Source organism: Ochotona princeps, chromosome 19, assembly GCF_030435755.1.
Source record: "Ochotona princeps isolate mOchPri1 chromosome 19, mOchPri1.hap1, whole genome shotgun sequence".
NCBI lineage: Eukaryota > Metazoa > Chordata > Mammalia > Lagomorpha > Ochotonidae > Ochotona > Ochotona princeps.
The window spans coordinates 49,896,451-49,916,766 of NC_080850.1; the positions used below are offsets into that span (position 1 = coordinate 49,896,451).

The following is a 20,316-nucleotide window of genomic DNA, read 5'->3' on the forward strand; positions in this document are numbered from 1 at the left end:
CTATTGACTAAAATTCACACTGGAGGTTCTTGTGGAAGAATGGTGGCACTGTGCCTCAATGCGACAGTTGATACAGTCACACACCCTTCCAGTAGGTTGCTGGGTCACACGGCTGAGGCCAGATGTATCAACCCACGGATCTGTCCCACATTCACATGGATTGCATTATTGCTGGATTAACTCACTAACACAAGAGGTGAGGAGATGAAGCTCAGTCTGTGACCATGATTCATGGTGTGTCTGCCAGCCTCCGTCTGTGACACACTTCCGTGCACTATTCCGTGGTGTGTGTGTGTGTGTGTGTGTCTGCCAGGCTCTGTCTGTGACACACTTCAGGCATGATTCCGTAGTGTTTGTCTCTGCCAGGCTCTGTGACACACTTCCGTGCACTATTCCATGGTGCGTGTGTGTGTGTCTGCCAGGCTCTGTCTGTGACACACTTCCGTGCACTATTCCATGGTGCGTGTGTGTGTGTCTGCCAGGCTCTGTCTGTGACACACTTCCGTGCACTACTCCATGGTGTGTGTGTGTGTGTCTGCCAGCCTCCGTTTGTGACACACTTCCGTGCACTATTCCATGGTGTGTGTGTGTGTGTGTCTGCCAGGCTCTGTCTGTGACACACTTCAGGCATGATTCCGTAGTGTTTGTCTCTGCCAGGCTCTACTGGATCAAGCCAGTGGAACAAGACATGTGGCAAGGTAATGGCTCCTCCACCTCCGACTTTATTCTCCTTGGGCTCTTCTCTGACTCTCAGCACCCCGGCCTCTTCATCACCATCATCCTCTTGCTGCATGGGATGGCTGTTGTGGGGAACTTGGGCCTGGCCCTGCTCATCTGGGCCAGCGCCCGCCTGCACACACCCATGTACATCCTGCTCAGCCAGCTCTCCGTCATGGACCTGACTCTTGTCTCCACCACTGTCCCCAAGACGGTCTCGGACTTCTTCTTGGGACACAGAGGCATCTCCCCTGTTGGCTGTGCACTGCAACTCTTTCTCTACCTGATGCTAGGGGTGGCCGAGTGTGTCCTGCTGACCCTCATGGCCTTGGACCGCTACTTGGCCATCTGTAAGCCCCTCAGATACTCTCTCATCATGACCCCCCGAGTCTGTATGCAAATGGCCACAGGCTCGTGGGCTGGGGGCGTGCTCGTCTCCCTCGTGCACACGATGTATGTCATGCACTTCTCCCTCTGTGGGTCCCGTAGAGTCCAGCACTTCTTCTGTGAGGTCATGGCCCTGTTGAAGCTCTCCTGTGAGGACACCTCCACCTACGAGAAGATGGTGCTGGCGTCCGGCATCGCTTTCCTTCTCATCCCTTTTGGACTCATCCTGACCTCCTACATCCTCATCCTCTTCACTGTCCTCCACATGAATTCCCCTGATGGCAGGAACAAAGCCCTGGCCACCTGCTCCTCCCACCTGGCTGTGGTCAGCCTTTACTTTGGTCCAGCCATGGTCATCTACATGACCCCGGGGGCCATCCTGCCCCCAGAGGTGGACCAGCGTCTCTTCGTGTTTGACGTTGTCATCACCCCCATGCTGAACCCTCTCATCTATAGCCTGAGGAACAAGGATGTGCTGTGGGCCCTGAAGAAAGTTCTAGGGAGCAGGCTGATGCTCAAACAGAAAAGATGATGCTGTTTCCATGGAAACGTGCAGATGCTGTACTGCTCTCCCACCACAGTTAGTGCTGTGAGGAGATCCTGGTTTCTAGATTCGCATTTCCACACGTGTTGGGGGAAGAATGGGACACATTTTAATTCAGATTTGTAAAGATGTGCACTATGTTAGAAGGAAGGAGGGGGCACAAGGGGCCCTCTGATATTCCTAGGAAGCTCCTATTGACCAGTACTACCCATATCTATTCAATGGAAAATAAATACCCAGTTTCCATAAACTCATAAGTCAAACTCCTTGTGCCCAGGATCCTGACGTAGGCATTGCAAGAGGATTTACGTGTTCAGGACACTCTGCCGTGAGCATGGGCCTAAGATACCTGCCTGGCCCTCTGTCATACGTCTGTCCTTCTCGAGCCTTGCACAGGCTGATGGGCTCAGGAGTCACCATTTCTGAGCAGTGCCCCACAGTGACCCTGGCCAGCCGTGTGTGTCTACACGAGGATCCTCGTCTCTGAACTCCCACCTTGGCTTGCTGGCTTCTTCCTCTGGCTCCATCACAGCTTCTCTCTATCTCTGACTTGGCATGTTCTGTTCTGCCCTGTATGACTCCTCACTTACACGCCTGACACCAAGGCAGCTTTAACACTTGCCACAGAAGCTGGCCCCCATCTCTACGCTCCAGCTGGCTGCTGCGTGGACACACCGGCTGTGTGCAGCATCTCTGACTGACAATGGACCTGTCATCCCTTGCTTTTCTCAATTTCTTTTTTTTTTAAACACCTTCATTTGCTTTAAAAACATAAGACTTCTTGTACAATAAAGCATAAGCATGTTTCATCTACAAAGTCAGAATATCTTCCTCATGGAACATGCAGAAGAAAGGAAAAACACACACATGGCAAAGTAGTCACAGATTACCTCTAAAATAATTAAGACTTTTGGCCAGAAAAATTAATCTTTTGAAAACAAAAGTATAACAATAACAAAAAGCCATATTTCACACCTGGTACTAACAGTAAACATTCATAGTACAAAATTATCTGTTAAAATCAAATTCCTATATATTGAAAGTATTAATATCATCAAAATACCCATCGTACTTAAAGCAATTTACAAGCTTATTGCAATCTCAAAATACCAAAGACATTTTTTTCTCATATCTAGAACATTTTTTTTAACTATTTTTCGGATTGACATCATTTCATAACAGCCACATCAAACAGCAGGTCTTCTTGGGACCAGTGTAATGTCTCAACTCTCCATTTGCACAGCTTTGAACAAATGAGTATATCTTTGTGCACACTGGTGCCAACAACACAAAATATACTTGTTTATAACAGAAACTTCAAACACATAAAAATATACTTTGTTTATACATATGCCTAGTAGCTGCCTATTTAATTATTTAAATGTTCACATCTGATCAATTTAAAATGTACCCTAAACTGTGCTCTATTGTGACCTGGAGGGAAAAAGCGTAATATTTGCAGATGGAAAATGGGTACCATAGTGTTTGGAGTCTGGAAATGAAACATTCCCACTGGACACAAGTTCTTCAGAAGGAATCTTCCAACACAGCCCAGGCTGCAGGATCTCAGATGTGTTTAATGGGGTTTTTTAAATTTTATTTTAGGAATAGATCATTTCTAAATGTCCCCACTTGGCAGTCCCCATCCTTCATATTCTAGATTATTGTTTGTGGTCAATTTTACATAAGTTTTATATTCGCATGAAAATTTTTACAAATGTGAAAGAAAAGTTTGCTAGACTGCTATTTCACTGGCTGAATATCTTCTAGTGGTGAGATACTGAGGATTAAACACCTGGAGACAGTGTGTCTGCGCAGACACAGTGAATGTATTCACTTATAAACGGGTTACACCTGAATTTCTCCCCTTTGAATGGACATCACTTGACCCTCAGAGCTCACTTCAGGAGGTCCTGGGAGGGGCTCCTACATGAGAGGCCCACAACCTACGTCTTGAGTCAAGCTAGGCAGTCACGAGCCTGGACAGGGCACCGGGACTGCTGAGCGGCCGGCTCACGTGCTGAACTGAAGGAGTGCCACTTGCTGCTGAGAGTGCAGCTGTGAACAGTGAAAGTTCTGCTGGAACGCCTACGGCTGCGTGTGAAAAAATGACCAAGCGCTGGCAACAGCACCAGGACTGCCCTGGAACGCACCAGCGTTTCTGCCCTGGGGTTCAGGTCCTGGGACAGCAAGTTCCCACAGACACAGCCACTGTACCCGCACTTCAGAGTGGTCCCCCAAACCACTTCCAGGGCAGCAGTGGCCCTGAACAGGCTGCAGAGAGAGCCCTTAATGCCAGAAAACAACAGCCCTCACCAAGAGTCATGCAGGAAAAGAACTCCTCACATGCATTGCTGAAAAGCACAATTTCTCTAAAAGAGCCCAGATGGCCTCACACGACAGCACTCCAAAGCCTGCCATACCTTGAAGTCTTCCACCTGCACCTGTGAGTACAAACAGGTCCTTGTCACTATCTGTCGCCCTCTGTGGTAGGAGTGGACAGTCAAAAGGACACAGCAGGAACAACACCTGGCTACCACTCTGATAGCTAAGAGGCTTCCTAAATGTGACCTTATGATGACAAAGCCAAATGACATCAGGACATCAGATGAACACAGTGGTCTCCTCCCTGAGCCACGTCTGTCCTCTGCCCACTTCTCTCTTCTGCCCACTTCTCTCTCGTCCACTTCTCTGCTCTGCCCACTTCTCTGCTCTGTCCACTTCTCTGCTCTGTCCACTTCTCTCCTCTGTCCACTTCTCTCCTCTGTCCACTTCTCTGCTCTGTCCACTTCTCTGCTCTGTCCACTTCTCTCCTCTGTCCACTTCTCTCCTCTGTCCACTTCTCTGCTCTGTCCACTTCTCTGCTCTGTCCACTTCTCTCGTGTCCACTTCTCTCCTCTCATGTCCACTTCTCCCCTCCCATGTTCGCTTCTCTTCTCCCATGTCCACTTCTCTCCTGGCCATGTCCACGTCTCCACATGGGAAGCTACTAACGAGGCAACTCTCGGCCCACATGCCTGCCCTCCTCAGTAGCAGGGAGTCTGGGGGACTCCAGGCCAGGCAGGGCCCGCTAGGACTGCCACAGTGCTCCCAGAGGGTGTGCTGCAGGAAGTCATGGCTCCCTTCCCCGCGGCCCTCACAATCCGACCCTGCCTGCCACGACTGTGTAACCTGAACGTGCCCAGCAGCCTTTCCATAACTCTGGGAGAAGTTTCCTTCTCTCTGGGCCAACTAACAAGATTCACGCACAAATAAGAGGAGGACCAGAAACACGTGTGTCTGAGAACAGAATTAATTGTATGGTAATCAAACATGCGAGTTTGGAGTAAATTAAGACACTAGTTATTGTGTACAACTTTTTAAAAAATTTATTTATTTAAAAAAAGATGTATTTATTTTTACTATAAAGTCATATATACAAAGAGAAAGAAATGCAAAGAGGAAAATCTTCCATCTGCTGATTCACTCCCCAAGAGCTGAGCTGATCTGAAGCCAGGAGCCAGCAGCTCCTTCCAGGCCTCCCGCACAGGTGCGGGTCCCAAGTCCTTGGGCCGTCCTCAACTGCTTTCCCAGGCCACAAGCAGGGAGCTGGATGGGAAGTGGGGCTGCTATTCCTCTCTGTCTCTCCTCCTCTCTGTATATCTGCCTTTCCAATAAAAATAAATAAGTCTTTTTAAAAAAAGTATTTGGAAGTATCTTGAAGGCACTGCCTGTTCTCTGGAAACCATGACAAGAGCGCAGGCTAGGCGTGGCCATGAGCAGCTCTGGCACGAAGCGGAAGTGCATGGGTGGTTTGTGTGGGGGAGGGGAGTGCTTCAGGGAACGCTGCTTCGTTTTTGTGAGAAACATGGGCCAAGGCTACTAGTTCTGGAAATACCTGAAGACACACACACAGCCCTTGTGGAGGAGGCTGGTGGTAAGCACTAGAAAGAAAAACAAAACAGTTCTTTTAAAAATTACAGGGTTCACTTAAATTTCGCTTATAGTTCTTTTAAAAAAAAAAAACCTACAGGGAGTGTAACAAGTCCCTTGCAGAGGTGCACTACGGAAAAACTATGTATGAGTTTCAGTTTTTGCACCAAAATAAACTGATCGTTTAATTCCGTTTTCTGCAGACCCTTTGACTACACTGGCATTGCCCAACAGCCAACCCCAAGGCTCCCTGCTGCAGACAAGCAGAGTCTGCAGGCACTGGCTCTGGCTCAGTTACTCCTGGGTCGTTGCAGGCCCACCGTGAGAAACGGCTCTAACCCACACCTCACAGCCACTGCCTTGGCCATTCCACCCAGGGAGCCACTGTCCGCGGTGGGACGTTAGTATCATCCACGCTAACACCATCAAGTACACACTCATCTTGTAGATGAACTGAGTGTCAACATGTCTCTCTCTGAAATATCCACAGCTCCAAGGCAGTGCTTAATGAGCATCCATGCAGTCACTGGCCATTGAGGTACCGGCACAGGTGCTGAGACACACGCCTAGGCACTGAGAGATGGGTGTGGGCGCCAAGGTACAGACACAGGCAAGAGGTAGAGGCAGAGATGTTCTACGGCCATCAGAAAAGCGGCTCTTTTCTCAAATATGCATGCAGCTCTCAGTCTTGAAAGTGATGGGACTCAGGCAGATCATTCATGATGACCTCATTGGGGTGTCAGGACTACCACCACAATTCAATGAGGAAATACAGAGAGCTTAGTAGCGTTCCAAGTCTTACAAACACTTTAAGTTATTAGTATTTTTGTTATTGTTGTCCCTGCCCTAAACAAATAGAACACATCAAAAGGCGGCAAAATCACTAATTCAATCAAAACTAAAAACTGGGTAGGAGATGCCTAATGGAACTGTGAGGGGCTGGAAAAAACATCCTTTCCTCCAAGGATATGCATTGTAAGACTTCCGTACCAGTCCTATTTGCATTCAAGCCACTGGAAACTTTGTATGTTTAACCACAAGCATGGTTACTCTTCCTCTGGGATTTGAGAATTAAAAGAAACCCTCTAGTTTACTCAATGGAGACCAGAGTTAACCTAGCACACATCTGAAGGTATATGTTATTAAAAGCACTTGGGAAGCACACCACATGTACCTGGCTAACTTTTTCCTTACACATACACATGTAATCACTCCTGTATGCAGAATGTGATCAATCAAATAAACCACCTCTTAAGAAATGGATTTTTCCAACTCAAAATGTCCTGGAGCTAGAGGGGAGGGGGATGGATTGAACCTTTCCTTTGGCCATTGGTGATTTGGAGATGCTCTGAACACAACCCCCAGGGCCATCTGTCATCAGGTGAAGGCACCTTCATAGCCGTGGGACCAGTGCAGATCACTCTAATGTCCCACGATGCCGAGCAGACAGAGTCACGACTCCACTGCACACTCTGCTGTTGTGGGGTTACAGCAGGAAGCAGGTGCGGGCCCTGTAGCACAGCCCAGGCTCCAGAACAAACACATGGCACTGCTTCCACTTCAAAACTGAGCCCCTGGAATCTCCACAGCACAGCTACCCCAGTTGTCCTGAGCAGGCAGTCAGGACAACCACTGGATCTACAGCGCCACGGAAAGGGCTCTGAGTCCACATTCACTGGGTCTCCAGGGAAAGACCATGTAGAAAAGGCAGGGGACGGTCCTCGCCGCTGCACGGAGCCGTGCACTTCAAGAGCTGGGCAGAACCCAAAACTAGGGAGAAAATCCTGTGCCCAAGAGCCCACCTCATTAACACTTTCTGAACATGCTAAATACAGATGGCAAGGAGGAGTCACAGGTTCTGTCTGACACGGTGGCCCCCGAGAACAGCAGCAAGAACCTGCATCGGTTGTCAACCCACACGTGCACAGATAACCAGGAAAAAAGGTAAGATGAGGGAAGGGAGACAGTCTCCCACAGTCTAAAATCTGTCCTGTTTTCAATGTGTGTCACAAATGGCGCCAGAAGTCTGTTCGTTTGGCTGAGACAAAGAAACACTGCACAGACCCCAAGTTTCAGGTGAGGCATAAGATGTTCCCGCATTGCGAGGTTCCTGCATCGCGACATGAAACGACTACCTTAGATAAGGAGTGACCCTCAACCTCTTTTCCCACTGGTGGCCTGACTCAAAATCAATTCATTAAAGAAATTTCCCCAAATTGGTAAAGTTTACAAACCAATTCTAAAAGACAAGGGAAGTTGTGGAAGGAGCTGCCCCATGTGATGCCTGTGAAAGGAAGCAGGTGCCATTTGTGCGGCTGGTGAGTCAACCAGCCAGGGGATGATGAAGCCCATCTCACTGGACATCACTGACATTGTCTGTTCAAACATGGATTCTTGCTGTTCTGGAAACTCAGAGAAATCGGACGTTGAGTTTTCTCTGAAAGGGAAAGACACATTGTATATGGGATCTGGAGGAATGATCCCATAGGAAGAAAATTACAGGAAACATGTAAAAGGGCTGATGGTTAACATAAAGGGAAGTAGTGCAAAATGGGGGGGAGAACAAGTCAACTTTAAATGAGAGGAAAACGACCCAGGTACTCTTTGGAGACAAAATATTTGATTTCAAGTGGCATGGGGACAGTCATAGATAGAGGGGAATATATAAACAAGGGAAAAGAGGAAAAATGGAAAGACCAGGTGTATGATTTTGCTGTAGGTTTGGAGGGTGCCAGGAATGTGCCCACAACTTGCTTCTCCTCTGACTGGCTCCGAAGGCCTGAGATGACTTGCTTGGCAGTCCCTGTCTGTGATTCTGCGCTTTCACTCCTGTGGAAGTAGTGTCTCCTCCGAGACTAGAGCATCCTGCAGCTCTGTCACTGCAGGGTTTAGTCAGGCAAGGACCGTTGGGAAGGAGCATGCACCGACAGGTAACACTGGAAACAGAAGCGATGTTGGGATGGCGTCCCCTGGCAAGTGGCTTGCAGGATCAGCACACTCGAGTGATGAGTCTGCTCACCACTTGGTGGGGGAGCTCTGGATGCCAAGGCCCAAGTCTCTAAAGGACAACTCCGATAGAGTCCAAACCAGAATAGAAAGGTTGCAGAGCGGGCGGAGACCTGGGCTGGATGCTGCAGAATTCAGTTTACTAAGTCACAGAGCCCACCCACCTGGTGAGTACATCTTAGAATATTCTTCTGCTCATCCAAGCACCTTACAGCCTAACTGAAATGATCCACCTTCTTGACAGTAATGAAAATTACTTTTCTGCCCAGACGTGAACGCACCTAAAGTATAACCGTAACATATGTATTTACAGACGTGCTTCAAGATTTAACAGCTAAATGTATCCCTTTTAGCTGGGTATACTTAAACCTGCCAATTAAATTCATAAATAAAGTTGAAATAGATTAATACTTCACATACTCTTTAGAAGACAGAAATCTCTACATAAATTATAAGTAACCTAAAGTTAAAATGAGTTATATTTCTATATGTGTGAGAGTGCATGAGCTGTATGGGAGTGACTGACTTTGCACTGATCTGGAGTGTCACGCTTGTCCCTTAGTGATCTCCAAGGAGAGTTCATAAGAACAAGCCGAGGTGAAGGCAAGTCCGTGAAAGTCAGGTGAGAAGATATGGTAGACCTGGGCCCAGGCCCTTCACGGCTCAGCAGTCAGGTGGCATGCGATCACCCGTCAGAGCTTTCTCGAATCACACATTTTTTCAACTCCAAAAGAACAGGAAGATACCACTGACTGCAGGTAAGAGTCAAATCAGTTTCTCAGGTATCTTTTTAAGCCTGAAATTCAAGGGGATGACAAAAATACAATGGATTTGAAGAAGCTCTTAGACAAGTGGGCCCAAAGCAGGATCCCACCGAGCCTGCCCACTGGCGCCCGTGTTTGTGCCACTTTTCCCCTGGACAAGGGCTGGACCCACACCTTGGTCACTGCTGACACGTGGTTCAAGAAGACCATGACTTCCATCTTTCTCTCCCTACCCCTTCTTAATCTTATCTTTCCCAAAGGAAGCTATTCTTCATGTGGTGTCCTGCTCCACCCAGGGACAAGGAACCGAGTGACTGTCTACCAACAGCTAGCCAGCAATGGAGGCCCTCAGGCCCACAGTCCCCAAGGGCTGAACAGGACACTGGCATGCAAGCCAGCTACAAGGCGGGTCCGACCGAGCACTCAGAGCCCCCAGCTCTCCCTTCCCAGGGCTGCCTCCTCCCACTGCCACAGCACAGACATGGGTAACAGGAGTGAGTCTTCTGACCTGGACTTCATCCTCCTGGGTCTCTTCCCTGGCATGAAACATGTCACCTTCCTGGTCTCAGCCATCCTCCTGATTTACACCGTGGCTCTGGCTGCCAACTCAACACTTGTCCTTCTGATCTGGGCGGACACTCGCCTTCACACACCCATGTACTTCCTGCTCAGCCAGCTGGCTCTCATGGACCTGTCGCTAATCTCTAGCACTGTGCCTAAGATGGCAGCCGACTTCGTCTCAGGGAGGAGGAACATCTCACGGGTGGCCTGTGGAGTGCAGATCTTCTTCTTCCTGACTCTAGGCATTGCCGAGTGCATCCTCATCACCCTCATGGCCTATGACCGGTACGTGGCCATCTGCCAGCCCCTGAGATACGCCCTCCTCATGAGCCAGGGGGTCTGCTGGCGCATGGCTGCACTCTCCTGGGCCGGGGGTGCCCTTCTCTCCCTGGTGCACACCGCCTATGCTATGCACTTCCCTGTCTGTGATTCCAAGATTTCCCATTTCCTCTGCGAGGTCATGGCCATCCTAAAGCTGGTCTGCGAGGACATCTCTGCCTATGAGAAAGCTGTGGTGGCCACAAGTATTGGGGTGCTCTTCATTCCCTTGTCCTTCATCTTGACTTCATACACCCTCATCTTCCTTGCTGTTCTCCGCATGAACTCCCCTGAGGGCAGGAACAAGGCCCTAGCCACCTGCTCCTCCCACCTGGCTGTGGTGAGCCTCTACTTTGGCCCTGCCATGCTGGTCTACATGAGGCCAAGTTCCTCCCACAGCCCCAAGCTGGACCAGGTTCTCTTCATGCTCGCTGCCATCCTGACCCCAATGCTGAACCCCCTCATCTACAGCCTGAGGAACAAGGAGGTGCTGGGGGCTCTGAGCAAGCTGTTAGGCTGCTGCCCAAACTCACACTAGAACCTCTAACGTGGTAAACATCAATCCCAGACTGGTTTGAGCTACATCAGCCCTGTTTGGACGCCAAGGCCTCTGGCCTTTGAGGTTCGAAACTGCAATGGCAATGTTGGCTCTATAAATTCAGGACATGCAGACATAGAAGCAGAGAAATGTGCTATGATCTGTCACCTTTCCCTGAGGGCGTCAGGCTCTCACTCTGGGACTATGGCCTTCCAGCGCTGACAATGGTGATGGAGGGTGGTGCTGGTGTCGCTGAGAGAGAATCAAGAGGGTGAAGCAGAGATGTGGTGATGGTGAAATTTTGCTGAGAAAGAAGTGAATCAATGATGTCAAGGAGAAGCACAACAGATCCGGCCCTTGAGAAAGGCCTACCACTTCTAAAGCCCAGCAAAGCTCCAGATTCCAAACCATCGGGAAGTGAAGCCAAAAACAGAGGAGTGTAAGGTAGAGGGCTACACTGGACTATCTCTAAGGCTTTTCCAAGCCCATGCAAAGAAACACCTCATGTTATGGAATACTGTGCTAGTTAACCTTTTCTTTTGTGAGGTTACCCGCCCTGGTGGCAATGGACAGTTGGGTGCAGGTTTCAGCCAGCGGATGAGTGTGAGCACTGTTTACATTTCTATCACCTTTGTGCACGTGACGTTCCAGGAACGAGCATTCACAGCTCAGCAGAGGATAACAAAGCGGATGGGGCTGAATCTGCAGGTGTAGAAAGATCGCCATTCTAATACGTGGCAGTGTGGGCTACACAGACTACAGTGAAGGGCTGGCAGCTCGCTGACACATCAACCACCAGGCGACTGACCCTGCTGAGTGACGGAATCAGAGTGGGAAGCTCTTCAGCCAGCCAGCAGAAATGCAGCAGAGACACGGAGGAATAAGATCAGCTGGGAATTGGAAGGACCCTAAGTCATCCTGAAATCCTCCAAACCAGATGACTTCAACCCAAAATGTCGGAGGGAGTACATGGAAGAAATGTATGGATCTAAAAACTGAATATATAGCAATGCAAAGGCTTTAGGACATTGCTTATATCAGTGATTATTGTAAATTATCCATGCAAAGAAGCAATGACTGTGCCAAACAAGATGTATGACCGAGGGCCCAGCGCATTAGCCTAGTGGCAAAGGTCCTCGTCTAACCATGCCAGGATTCCATATGGCACCAGTTCTAATCCCGGCAGCCTCACTTCCCATCCACCTCCCTGCTTGTGACCTGGGAAAGCAGGAGAGGACGGCCCAAAGCCTTGGGACCCTGCACCCATGTGGGAGACCCAGAAGAGACTCCGGGCTCCTGGCTTTGGATCAGTGCAGCTCCGGCCACTGTGGCTACTTGAGGAGTAAATCAGCAGATGGAAGATCTTCCTCTCTGTCTCTCTCTCTGTATATGTGCCTTTCCAACAAAAAAATAAATAAATCTTTAAAAATGTATGACAGGGGTGTCAGGCTTCACTCAGGTATCGGCGATCATCTCCATTTCAGACTATAAAGCTGAGTGCCTTATGCTAATGTGAAGAAATAACAGATTCGTCTGCCAGGTTTGATACACTTAGAGAGCCAGGCTAGCACTGTCTCAGGGAAGCGAAGGCATGGCGTGTGCAAGGCCATGTGACGGCCATTCAGTCTCCCTGAGGACCTGCAGCACGATGCCCCGAGCCATCAACCCCAGACAAAGCCCTGATCCACCTGCAGGTGCCGCAGGGAGCCGCCCACCTGAATGAGACTTCACCGGGAAAAGAGAAGAGGAACCACACTTCTCATCTGCTTCTGAGTTTGGGGGCTGCAACACCCCACATTTTGTCTGAACTCTGTTCTGCTAAGCAAGAACACAGCGAGGCTTTCACAAATTGAGTTTAAAACAAAAAAAAAAGCAGCAGCAGAGAACCTGGAAAGGCAAATCACCAGACAAAGCTCACTGGTCAGCAGGGCCAGTGTGGGGGAAGATGGGGTCTAGCAGCCAGGAGGACCCCACTGCCCTGTCAGAACTTCCCTTCCCATCGAGCAAGTGACTGGGGAGAAACCTATGCCTTGCAGTCTAACTGGCAATTAGGAATGTCTGATGAGGTGGGGTCAGCTCAGTCGCTTGTCATGCTAACCCTCTGCCTGCAGTACCCAGCATCCCACATGGGCACTGGTTCCAGTCCAAGCTACTCCACTTCTCATCCAGCTCTCTGCTAATGGCCTGGGGGAAGAGGGGGATGGCTCCAGTTCTTGGGTCCCTGCACCCACGGGGGAGACCTGGAGGGAGTGCCTGGCTCCTGGCTTTGGGTCCGTCAGCTTGGGCCACTTCAGCCATTTGGAGCACAAACCAGGAGATGGAAACCCTTTCTCTCTGTGTGTCTTTTTTTTTTTTTTTTGTAAATCTATCATTTACAAATAAATAAACCTATTTTTTAAAAAGGAAAATGTCTCACGAGAGAAGAAAAAGTTTTATGCAACTTCATTTCCTAAAGTTCCCTAAAAGTCAGATATTTAAAAAAAAAAAACAGAAAACATCAAAAACCTCTTTCTTTCACACACACACAATCATGTAAACAGAAATATATAACTGTAAGTGTTTAAAAGAAAGGATAAAATATGATCAATAAAATATGATTTGTGAGACAGCCAAATAGAGGCCCAGCATTCCCACTCTCCCCTCCTCCTCCGGCGGAAGCAGTCATGCTCTCAGGCAAGTGCCCAAGGTGGGCAAGGGGTGCGGATCCTGGAACCGAGACAAGGCACCTGCAGGGTTTGCGGAACTGGGGGCAGCACAGAAACATGGCACCTCAGAACCATGGGGCTGGCCCCGCGGGGGCGGGAAGGGCCCTGGGGAAGTCACCAGCAAGGCCGCCCCAGCAGGGCCGCACAGGCTGGGAGGCCGGCGAGGGGCGCCCAGGCGGCACACCAGGCAGCTCTCCCATTTTCATCCCAATCCCCAGAGCACGGGCTGCCGCAGAGGAGGGAGCCATGGTCAGCATCCAGTCTCCCCCGCCCCACCCCACACAGAGCCCACCACATCAGTAAAAACACCCACAGCCTCACAATCCCAACCAAACAGAGCAGCAGGACGGGGAGCCCAGAACCCTGGTCCACACAGCACTCCCCAAGATGGAGGGAGGCAGCTGTTCCAAGCCAGGCCCCACTGGCCCTCTGGGACAGCCCCCTCCCTGCTTCCCTTCCTGATGCCGGCAACAGTCTATGGCCAACTGGGACACACCGAAGCGGGGCGTGCGGGCACCACTCCTTGCCCTGGTCCTCACCGCAGCCCCAACGCCCACGCTGGGACTAGGTGAGGGCACTCACCAGCCACCACAGCCCCCATGCCCATGCTGGCACTGGGAACAAGCACCCACTCCCTCGCCATGGGTCACGGAAGAACAAAGCGCCAAGACTACAGGGTGGTGTCCACCTGCGGCCAAAGCAACAGCCGCCTCCCCAAGCCACACCGACACCAGCGGCAGGAAGGCCGCGCTCTGAAAGCCACCCGTTCCCAGGGGACGTGCGAGCGTGCGCGAGGTCAGGCCACCCGGGGGGCGTGAGGAGGCCACGTCAGGTCACCCGGGGGGCGTGAGGAGGCCACGTCAGGTCACCCGTGGGGTGTGGGGAGGCCTGGTCACCCGTGGGGGGGACGTGAGGAGGCCGGGTCACCCGTGGGGGGAATGTGAGGAGGCCTGGTCACCCGTGGGGCGCGGGGAGGCCGGGTCACCCGTGGGGCGCGGGGAGGCCGGGTCACCCGTGGCGACGTGAGGAGGCCTGGTCACTCGTGGGGTGTGAGGAGGCCGGGTCACCCGTGGGGCGCGGGGAGGCCTGGTCACCCGTGGGGACGTGAGGAGGCCTGGTCACCCGTGGGGTGTGAGGAGGCCGGGTCACCCGTGGGGCGCGGGGAGGCCGGGTCACCCGTGGGGCGCGGGGAGGCCGGGTCACCCGTGGGGACGTGAGGAGGCCTGGTCACCCGTGGGGTGTGAGGAGGCCGGGTCACCCGTGGGGCGCGGGGAGGCCGGGTCACCCGTGGGGCGCGGGGAGGCCTGGTCACCCGTGGGGCGCGGGGAGGCCTGGTCACCCGTGGGGACGTGAGGAGGCCTGGTCACTCGTGGGGCGTGAGGAGGCCGGGTCACCCGTGGGGCACGGGGAGGCCGGGTCACCCGTGGGGACGTGAGGAGGTCTGGTCACTCGTGGGGTGTGAGGAGGCCGGGTCACCCGTGGGGCGCGGGGAGGCCGGGTCACCCGTGGGGTGTGAGGAGGCCGGGTCACCCGTGGGGCGCGGGGAGGCCGGGTCACCCGTGGGGCGCGGGGAGGCCTGGTCACCCGTGGGGTGTGAGGAGGCCTGGTCACCCGTGGGGCGCGGGGAGGCCGGGTCACCCGTGGGGCGCGGGGAGGCCTGGTCACCCGTGGGGCGCGGGGAGGCCGGGTCACCCGTGGGGACGTGAGGAGGCCTGGTCACTCGTGGGGTGTGAGGAGGCCGGGTCACCCGTGGGGCGCGGGGAGGCCGGGTCACACAGCAGGTCTCCTGAGGAGCTACAGCCCCACCCCAGAGCTCAGAGGAGCCGCTCAGGCCGGTGGGGAACCCAGACTCCGAGGGAAGCCGCGAGGCACAGGGCCAGACCCACTGGCGGTGGTGGCGGCAGGTCCCCACTTACCTGTCTCAGAAGGGCTCCACACGATGCTGGGGTCAGCGGCGAGTGGGCGGGCGAGAAAAGGGAGCGTACCCGGGGGACCCGGAGCCCCATCTGGGGTGCTGCCAGAGCCCACCGGCGCACTTCCGGCACTTCCGGCCGGCCTGCGCGCGGCCCTCGAGGCGGCTCCCCGGGCGGCGGGCGCGTGGGCCGGCGCTTCCTCCCGCGCCGGAAGCTGCCCCGCGCCATGGCGGCCGCCCCGCGCCTCCCGAGCTGCTCGAGGCCGCTGGAGGGGCGCGTGGAGGCGGCGGCCCGGGCTGGACGGGGCGGCTCCGCGCTGCTGCAGCAGGCCCGCCACACGGGTGGACTGACTCCTGAGGCCCAGTGGCGCTGCCCGTCGCCCGCCTCGCGGCCATGCAGCGCAGGAGGAGGCCGAGGAGGCCGAGGAGGCCGGGCGCCCGCAGAGCGCCCACCAGTACTGGGGCTGCGCACCTGAGCCCGGTCGGCCTGTCATCGTGGTGTATTCCAGTTTATTAAGTGGAATGAAAAGTGCACTGAAAATTATAATTTTAAAATTATAAATTTTATTTATAGAATTGCATTTATGTAAGCATATATGAAATATCGTTATACATTTATAATAAATGGATCGCACTTTGAAAAACAGTAAAAATTCATTCTACTCAAAAATAAGTAGAAAGGCAACTCATGATCTGAGTAAGAAATTCAGCAAAAAGTGAGAACTTGAAGAACCAAACAAAAGTCTGGGAAGTGAAGACTTCAATTGAATTTTCATTTGAAATTTCAACTTCAGTGGAAAATTTCAAGAAGCTAGACCAAATAGCAAAATTGTTTGAGCTTGAAGGAACATCTTTTAAAATATGCCAGCCAGAGCCAGTGTTGTGACCCAGCTACACCTGCCCTGCTGGCATCCCATACTGAAGGTTGGTAGTGAATTTACTGAAGTTTAATTCTAGTTTTCATCTCCAGAGATAGAAACATTAAGCAGAGACTGGTATTGCATGTAAATAGAAAATTAGGAAGTGTTTGGGCCCAGCGCAATGACCTAGCGGCTAAAGTCTTCACCTTGAATGCACTGGGATCCCATATGGGCACCAGTTCTAATCCCGGCAGCTCCACTTCCCATCCAGCTCCCTGCTTGTGGCCTGGGAAGGCAGTCGAGGACGGCCCAAAGCCTTGGGACCCTGCACCCGCGTGGGAGACCTGGAGGAAGTTCCTGGCTCCTGCTCTGAATCGGCCAAGCACCAGCCATTGCACTCACTTGAGGAGTGAATCATCAGACAGAAGATCTTCCTCTCTATCTCTCCTCCTCTTTGTATATCTAACTTTGTAATAAAATAAATAAATCTTTAAAAAAGAGAGATTAGGAAGTGAGTGAGTAAGTATAAATTTACATGTAATTGTGGCCTGCTCTGCACAGAAATACATAACATGAATGGACAAGACTTGCTAATAAACAAGGGAGAGAAGAAAAGCTGAAAGTGGTACCCAGCGGTTGAGCAGGTCTGTGTGGACACAGGAGGGCGGGGATGGAGAAGGTACGTTGGAGAACACAGCCCAGTACTTCTTCAAAGGTCCAAGCTGGACAGCAGAGTCTCACACCCCCGGCTCCCTCACACCCCATGTTCCCCAGTCCCAGCTGTGCCATGGGAAGGTGACAGCTTTGATGAGCGGGACACATGGTGGGGGCGGGGGGTGGACGCAGGGGCCTCGTGACCTGGGCTCTGCACACCTAACAGCATGCCTGTCCCATACCACTGTGAGTGCCGGTTTGAGTCCCAGCTACTCCCAGTCCAGCTCTGTGATAATGGACCTGGGAAAGCAATGGAAGACGGCCCAAGTGCTTAAGGACCCTGCTACCCAGATGGGAGACCCAGACCTGGACGTTGTGGCAATCTAGGGGAGTGAACCAGCAGGTGGAAAATACTTGACTTCCTCTCAGAGGTGTGTGTGTGTGTTGTTGTTTCTAGAATGCTCCCAATGGTTTTTCTTTTCGATGGAATTTTTTAATGAAGATTTACTTTATGGCCCGACACAGTGGCCTAGTGGCTAAAGTTCTCACCTTGAACATGCCGGGATCCCATATGGCCCTGGATCTAATCCTGGCCTCCCCACTTCCCATCCAGCTTCCTGCCTGTGACCTGGGAAAGCAGGAGAGGACAGCCCAAAGCCTTGGGACCCTGCACCCACATGGGAGACCCAGAAGAAGTTCTTGGCTCCTGGCTTCGGATCAGTGCAACATCAGCCATTGTAGTCACTTAGGGAGTGAATCATCGGACAGAAGATCTTCTTCTCTATCTGTTTATCTGACTTTGCAGCAAAAATAAAATAAACCTGAAAAAATATATACTTTTTTTTAATTGGAAAGACAGATTTACAGAGAGAAGGAAAGACAGGTCTTCCGTCCACTAATTCACTCCCTAAGTGGCCACAATGGCTGGGTCTCCTATGTGGGGGCAGGGTCCCAAGGCTTTGGGCCAGCCTTTGCTGCCTATTTTTACGCCACAAGCAGGGAGCTGGATCAGAGCCAGAACAGCCAGGACTAGAACCAGCTCCCACATGGTATTCTGGCGCGGCAGGCGGAGGATTAGCCTGTTGAAATGTAGTTTTTGTTGCTGTTGTTCTGTTCTTCTTGTGTTTGTTTTTACAGAGAGAGGAGAGACAAGAGAAGGTCCTCCATCCACTTATTCAATTGAGCCAATTTGAAATCAGAAGCCAGGAGCTTGAAAAACAACCTCGTCAGGGAAAGGAAAGAAAAAGAGGGGAAAGCATGATAGTTCTGGGGCTTCGGGGGCCGTGAAACAGGCAGGTGCTGCTGTGTGGGGACGCAGAAGGCAAGGGGACAGACGCCAGAAGCCCGGTCACTGGCAGAATAGTCAGGACTTGCCTGGCCTCGTAGCAGGTGTGGACACTCAGGGACAGCAGGGGCATGGGGTTCCAGAAGAGAATCTCACCATGCCACATGACAGTCAAACTTCCAAGAGCTCAAGGCAGTTCTGAGACTGCCAAGGCCCACCTGGGCGAGCCATCTTAGACTGAGTCAGACTTCTCGGAAGCCGTGCACGCCAGCCGCAAGTGCAGTCACATATCCCAGGTTCCCCTGAAAACCAAGGATAGACACTCCACCCGCTATCCACTCTCTGCAAATCGCTTGGTCAAAGCAGCAGAGGGGGGCCAAGGCCTTGGGCTCCTTCACCCGTGTGGGAGACCTGGAAGCAGCTCCTGGCTCCTGGCTCCTGGCTCCTGGCTCCAGAGCTGGGCCACCCTGGCTGTTACAGCCATTTGGGAAGTGAACTAGTGGACGGAAGGCTGTTTTCTCTCTTCCTATCTAACTCTCCTCTCTGCCAGGACCACACTCCTCTTCCTCCAGGGCACTCAGAATCTCCAACAGCCTGGCTGCCCGTGTCCATGAGCAGGCCCCACTCCCTGTGGTGACGCCTCTGCAACAACAGGAAGGCGTCAGACACGCCCACGCCAAGAGCTCAGGCCACAACAAGCCACAGCAGGCCACAGTGGGCCACAACAGGCCACAACGGGCCACAGCGGGCACAGCGGCCACAGTGGACCACAGCAGGGCACAGCGGGCCACAAAGGGCCAGTGGGCCACAGCGGGCCACAACAGGCCACAACAGGCCACAGCAGGGCACAGCGGGCCACAGCGGGCCAGTGGGCCACAGTAGGTCACAGCGGCACCGCCACAGGCAGCCTCCCAGGCCTGGCCAGCCTAGCAGGCTCTGGAGGGCTGTGCCTTTCCAGGGTGGGAGGAGGCCTGCGCTGGCAGCACCCGCTCTGCTTCTCATACCAGCCAGCACCCCCACACCCTAATGACTCCACAAGAACACCCCCTGCTACCCCAGCACCCAGAGTCACAAGGTAGATAGGGTGCTCAAGGTAGACTGTCCACAAGCTCAAGTTCAACCAAAAAAATGCAGACCCTCCCCGCCAGCCTCACTGCCCGTTGCTGCCTCAGGCATCCCCGACCTCAGGACGACAGCAAGGCACCTGCCTGAGCTCTGTGTGGCCAGGAAGGGAGGTCCTTCTGTGGGCACTGCCATGACAGGTCTGGGGGCACAACAGGCACTCCACACCTTCCCAGCCTCACAAAGACATGAGGCAGATCCAGCCCCCACGGTCCCAGCTCCTGTCCGCCCCAGACTCATCCTGCTGTGTTTGCGTCCCGCCATGGGAAGTGTGCCAGGGCCTGCCGCGTCTGTCATATTCTCCCATCATGCCACAGGAAATGCGCCAGGGCCTGCCGCGTCTGTCATGTTCTCCCATCACGCCGACACATGGGGGCCACAACTCCATCTTCTCTCCAGCTCTCCCCTCGTGCCCTCCCGTCCTCCTTGCTGGTGGTCATGGACACCAGCAGTTTAGTGAGGCCAAGGCCAGGGGCAGGGCCTCTCAAACACACCCCTACCTGGAGGCTGAGGCCATGGTGAGTGGCAGGACATGGCCGTACCTACTCAGAGTCCACGTGTCTGAAAGACAATGAGAGCCAGCTCAGAATCACACCATGGTGAGCGACAGTGGGTCCTGTCCCTCATTCAGGGGTCAGTGGCCAAGGGACGGCGCCGAGCTTCCGTCCTCACACCTGTGTCCACCCAAGGGCACGCTGCTCACAGCCAGCACTACCAGGTGCATCTGTGCTGCGTCCTGCATGCTGTGGGACAAATCCCAGCAGCAGGGCCACCCAGAGCCAAATGCTTCCCCTAACACTGCCAAGCCCCTGGGCAACAGCCGGGAGAGGCGTGCGTCCGGCCAGCGTCCAAAACGTGGTGTGCGACCAAGACATTGAGTGCCATTGTACACATGCTGCATCAACGCTACTCCAATAGCCACAGCCGCTACTCTGCAACAGGGAAGTTCTACACACGCTAAGGCCTCATTACACACCCAGGAAGACAACACCAGAGCGTCAATGAGGCTCCGACCCTGTCAAATGCCCAAC

General features: G+C 52.8%; 3 protein-coding genes across 3 annotated transcripts in view; 2 read left to right on the forward strand and 1 right to left on the reverse strand.

Moving 5' to 3' along the window:
- Nucleotides 1–15,858, reverse strand: part of CAMK4 (calcium/calmodulin dependent protein kinase IV) — a 193,702-nt gene extending 177,844 nt beyond the window's left edge. The window contains exon 1 of the mRNA XM_058677394.1: nucleotides 15,369–15,858. Coding sequence (XP_058533377.1) covers nucleotides 15,369–15,858 — 490 coding nt within the window. The remainder of the gene's footprint in view (nucleotides 1–15,368) is intronic.
- LOC101523932 (olfactory receptor 2AG2-like) lies at nucleotides 689–1,636 on the forward strand. Its single transcript, XM_058677873.1, has one exon. The coding sequence runs from the start codon at nucleotides 689–691 to the stop codon at nucleotides 1,634–1,636; it is 948 nt and encodes a 315-aa protein (XP_058533856.1).
- On the forward strand, nucleotides 9,618–10,747 carry LOC101523685 (olfactory receptor 2V1-like). The gene has a single exon (XM_012927326.2). The coding sequence runs from the start codon at nucleotides 9,812–9,814 to the stop codon at nucleotides 10,745–10,747; it is 936 nt and encodes a 311-aa protein (XP_012782780.1). The 5' UTR covers nucleotides 9,618–9,811.
- Nucleotides 15,859–20,316: the final 4,458 nt, after the last annotated feature.

Excerpts from the sequence above, each read along its gene's own strand:
- LOC101523932 (XM_058677873.1), top strand. The coding sequence starts at position 689 with ATGTGGCAAGGTAATGGCTCCTCCACCTCCGACTTTATTCTCCTTGGG.
- LOC101523685 (XM_012927326.2), top strand. The coding sequence starts at position 9,812 with ATGGGTAACAGGAGTGAGTCTTCTGACCTGGACTTCATCCTCCTGGGT.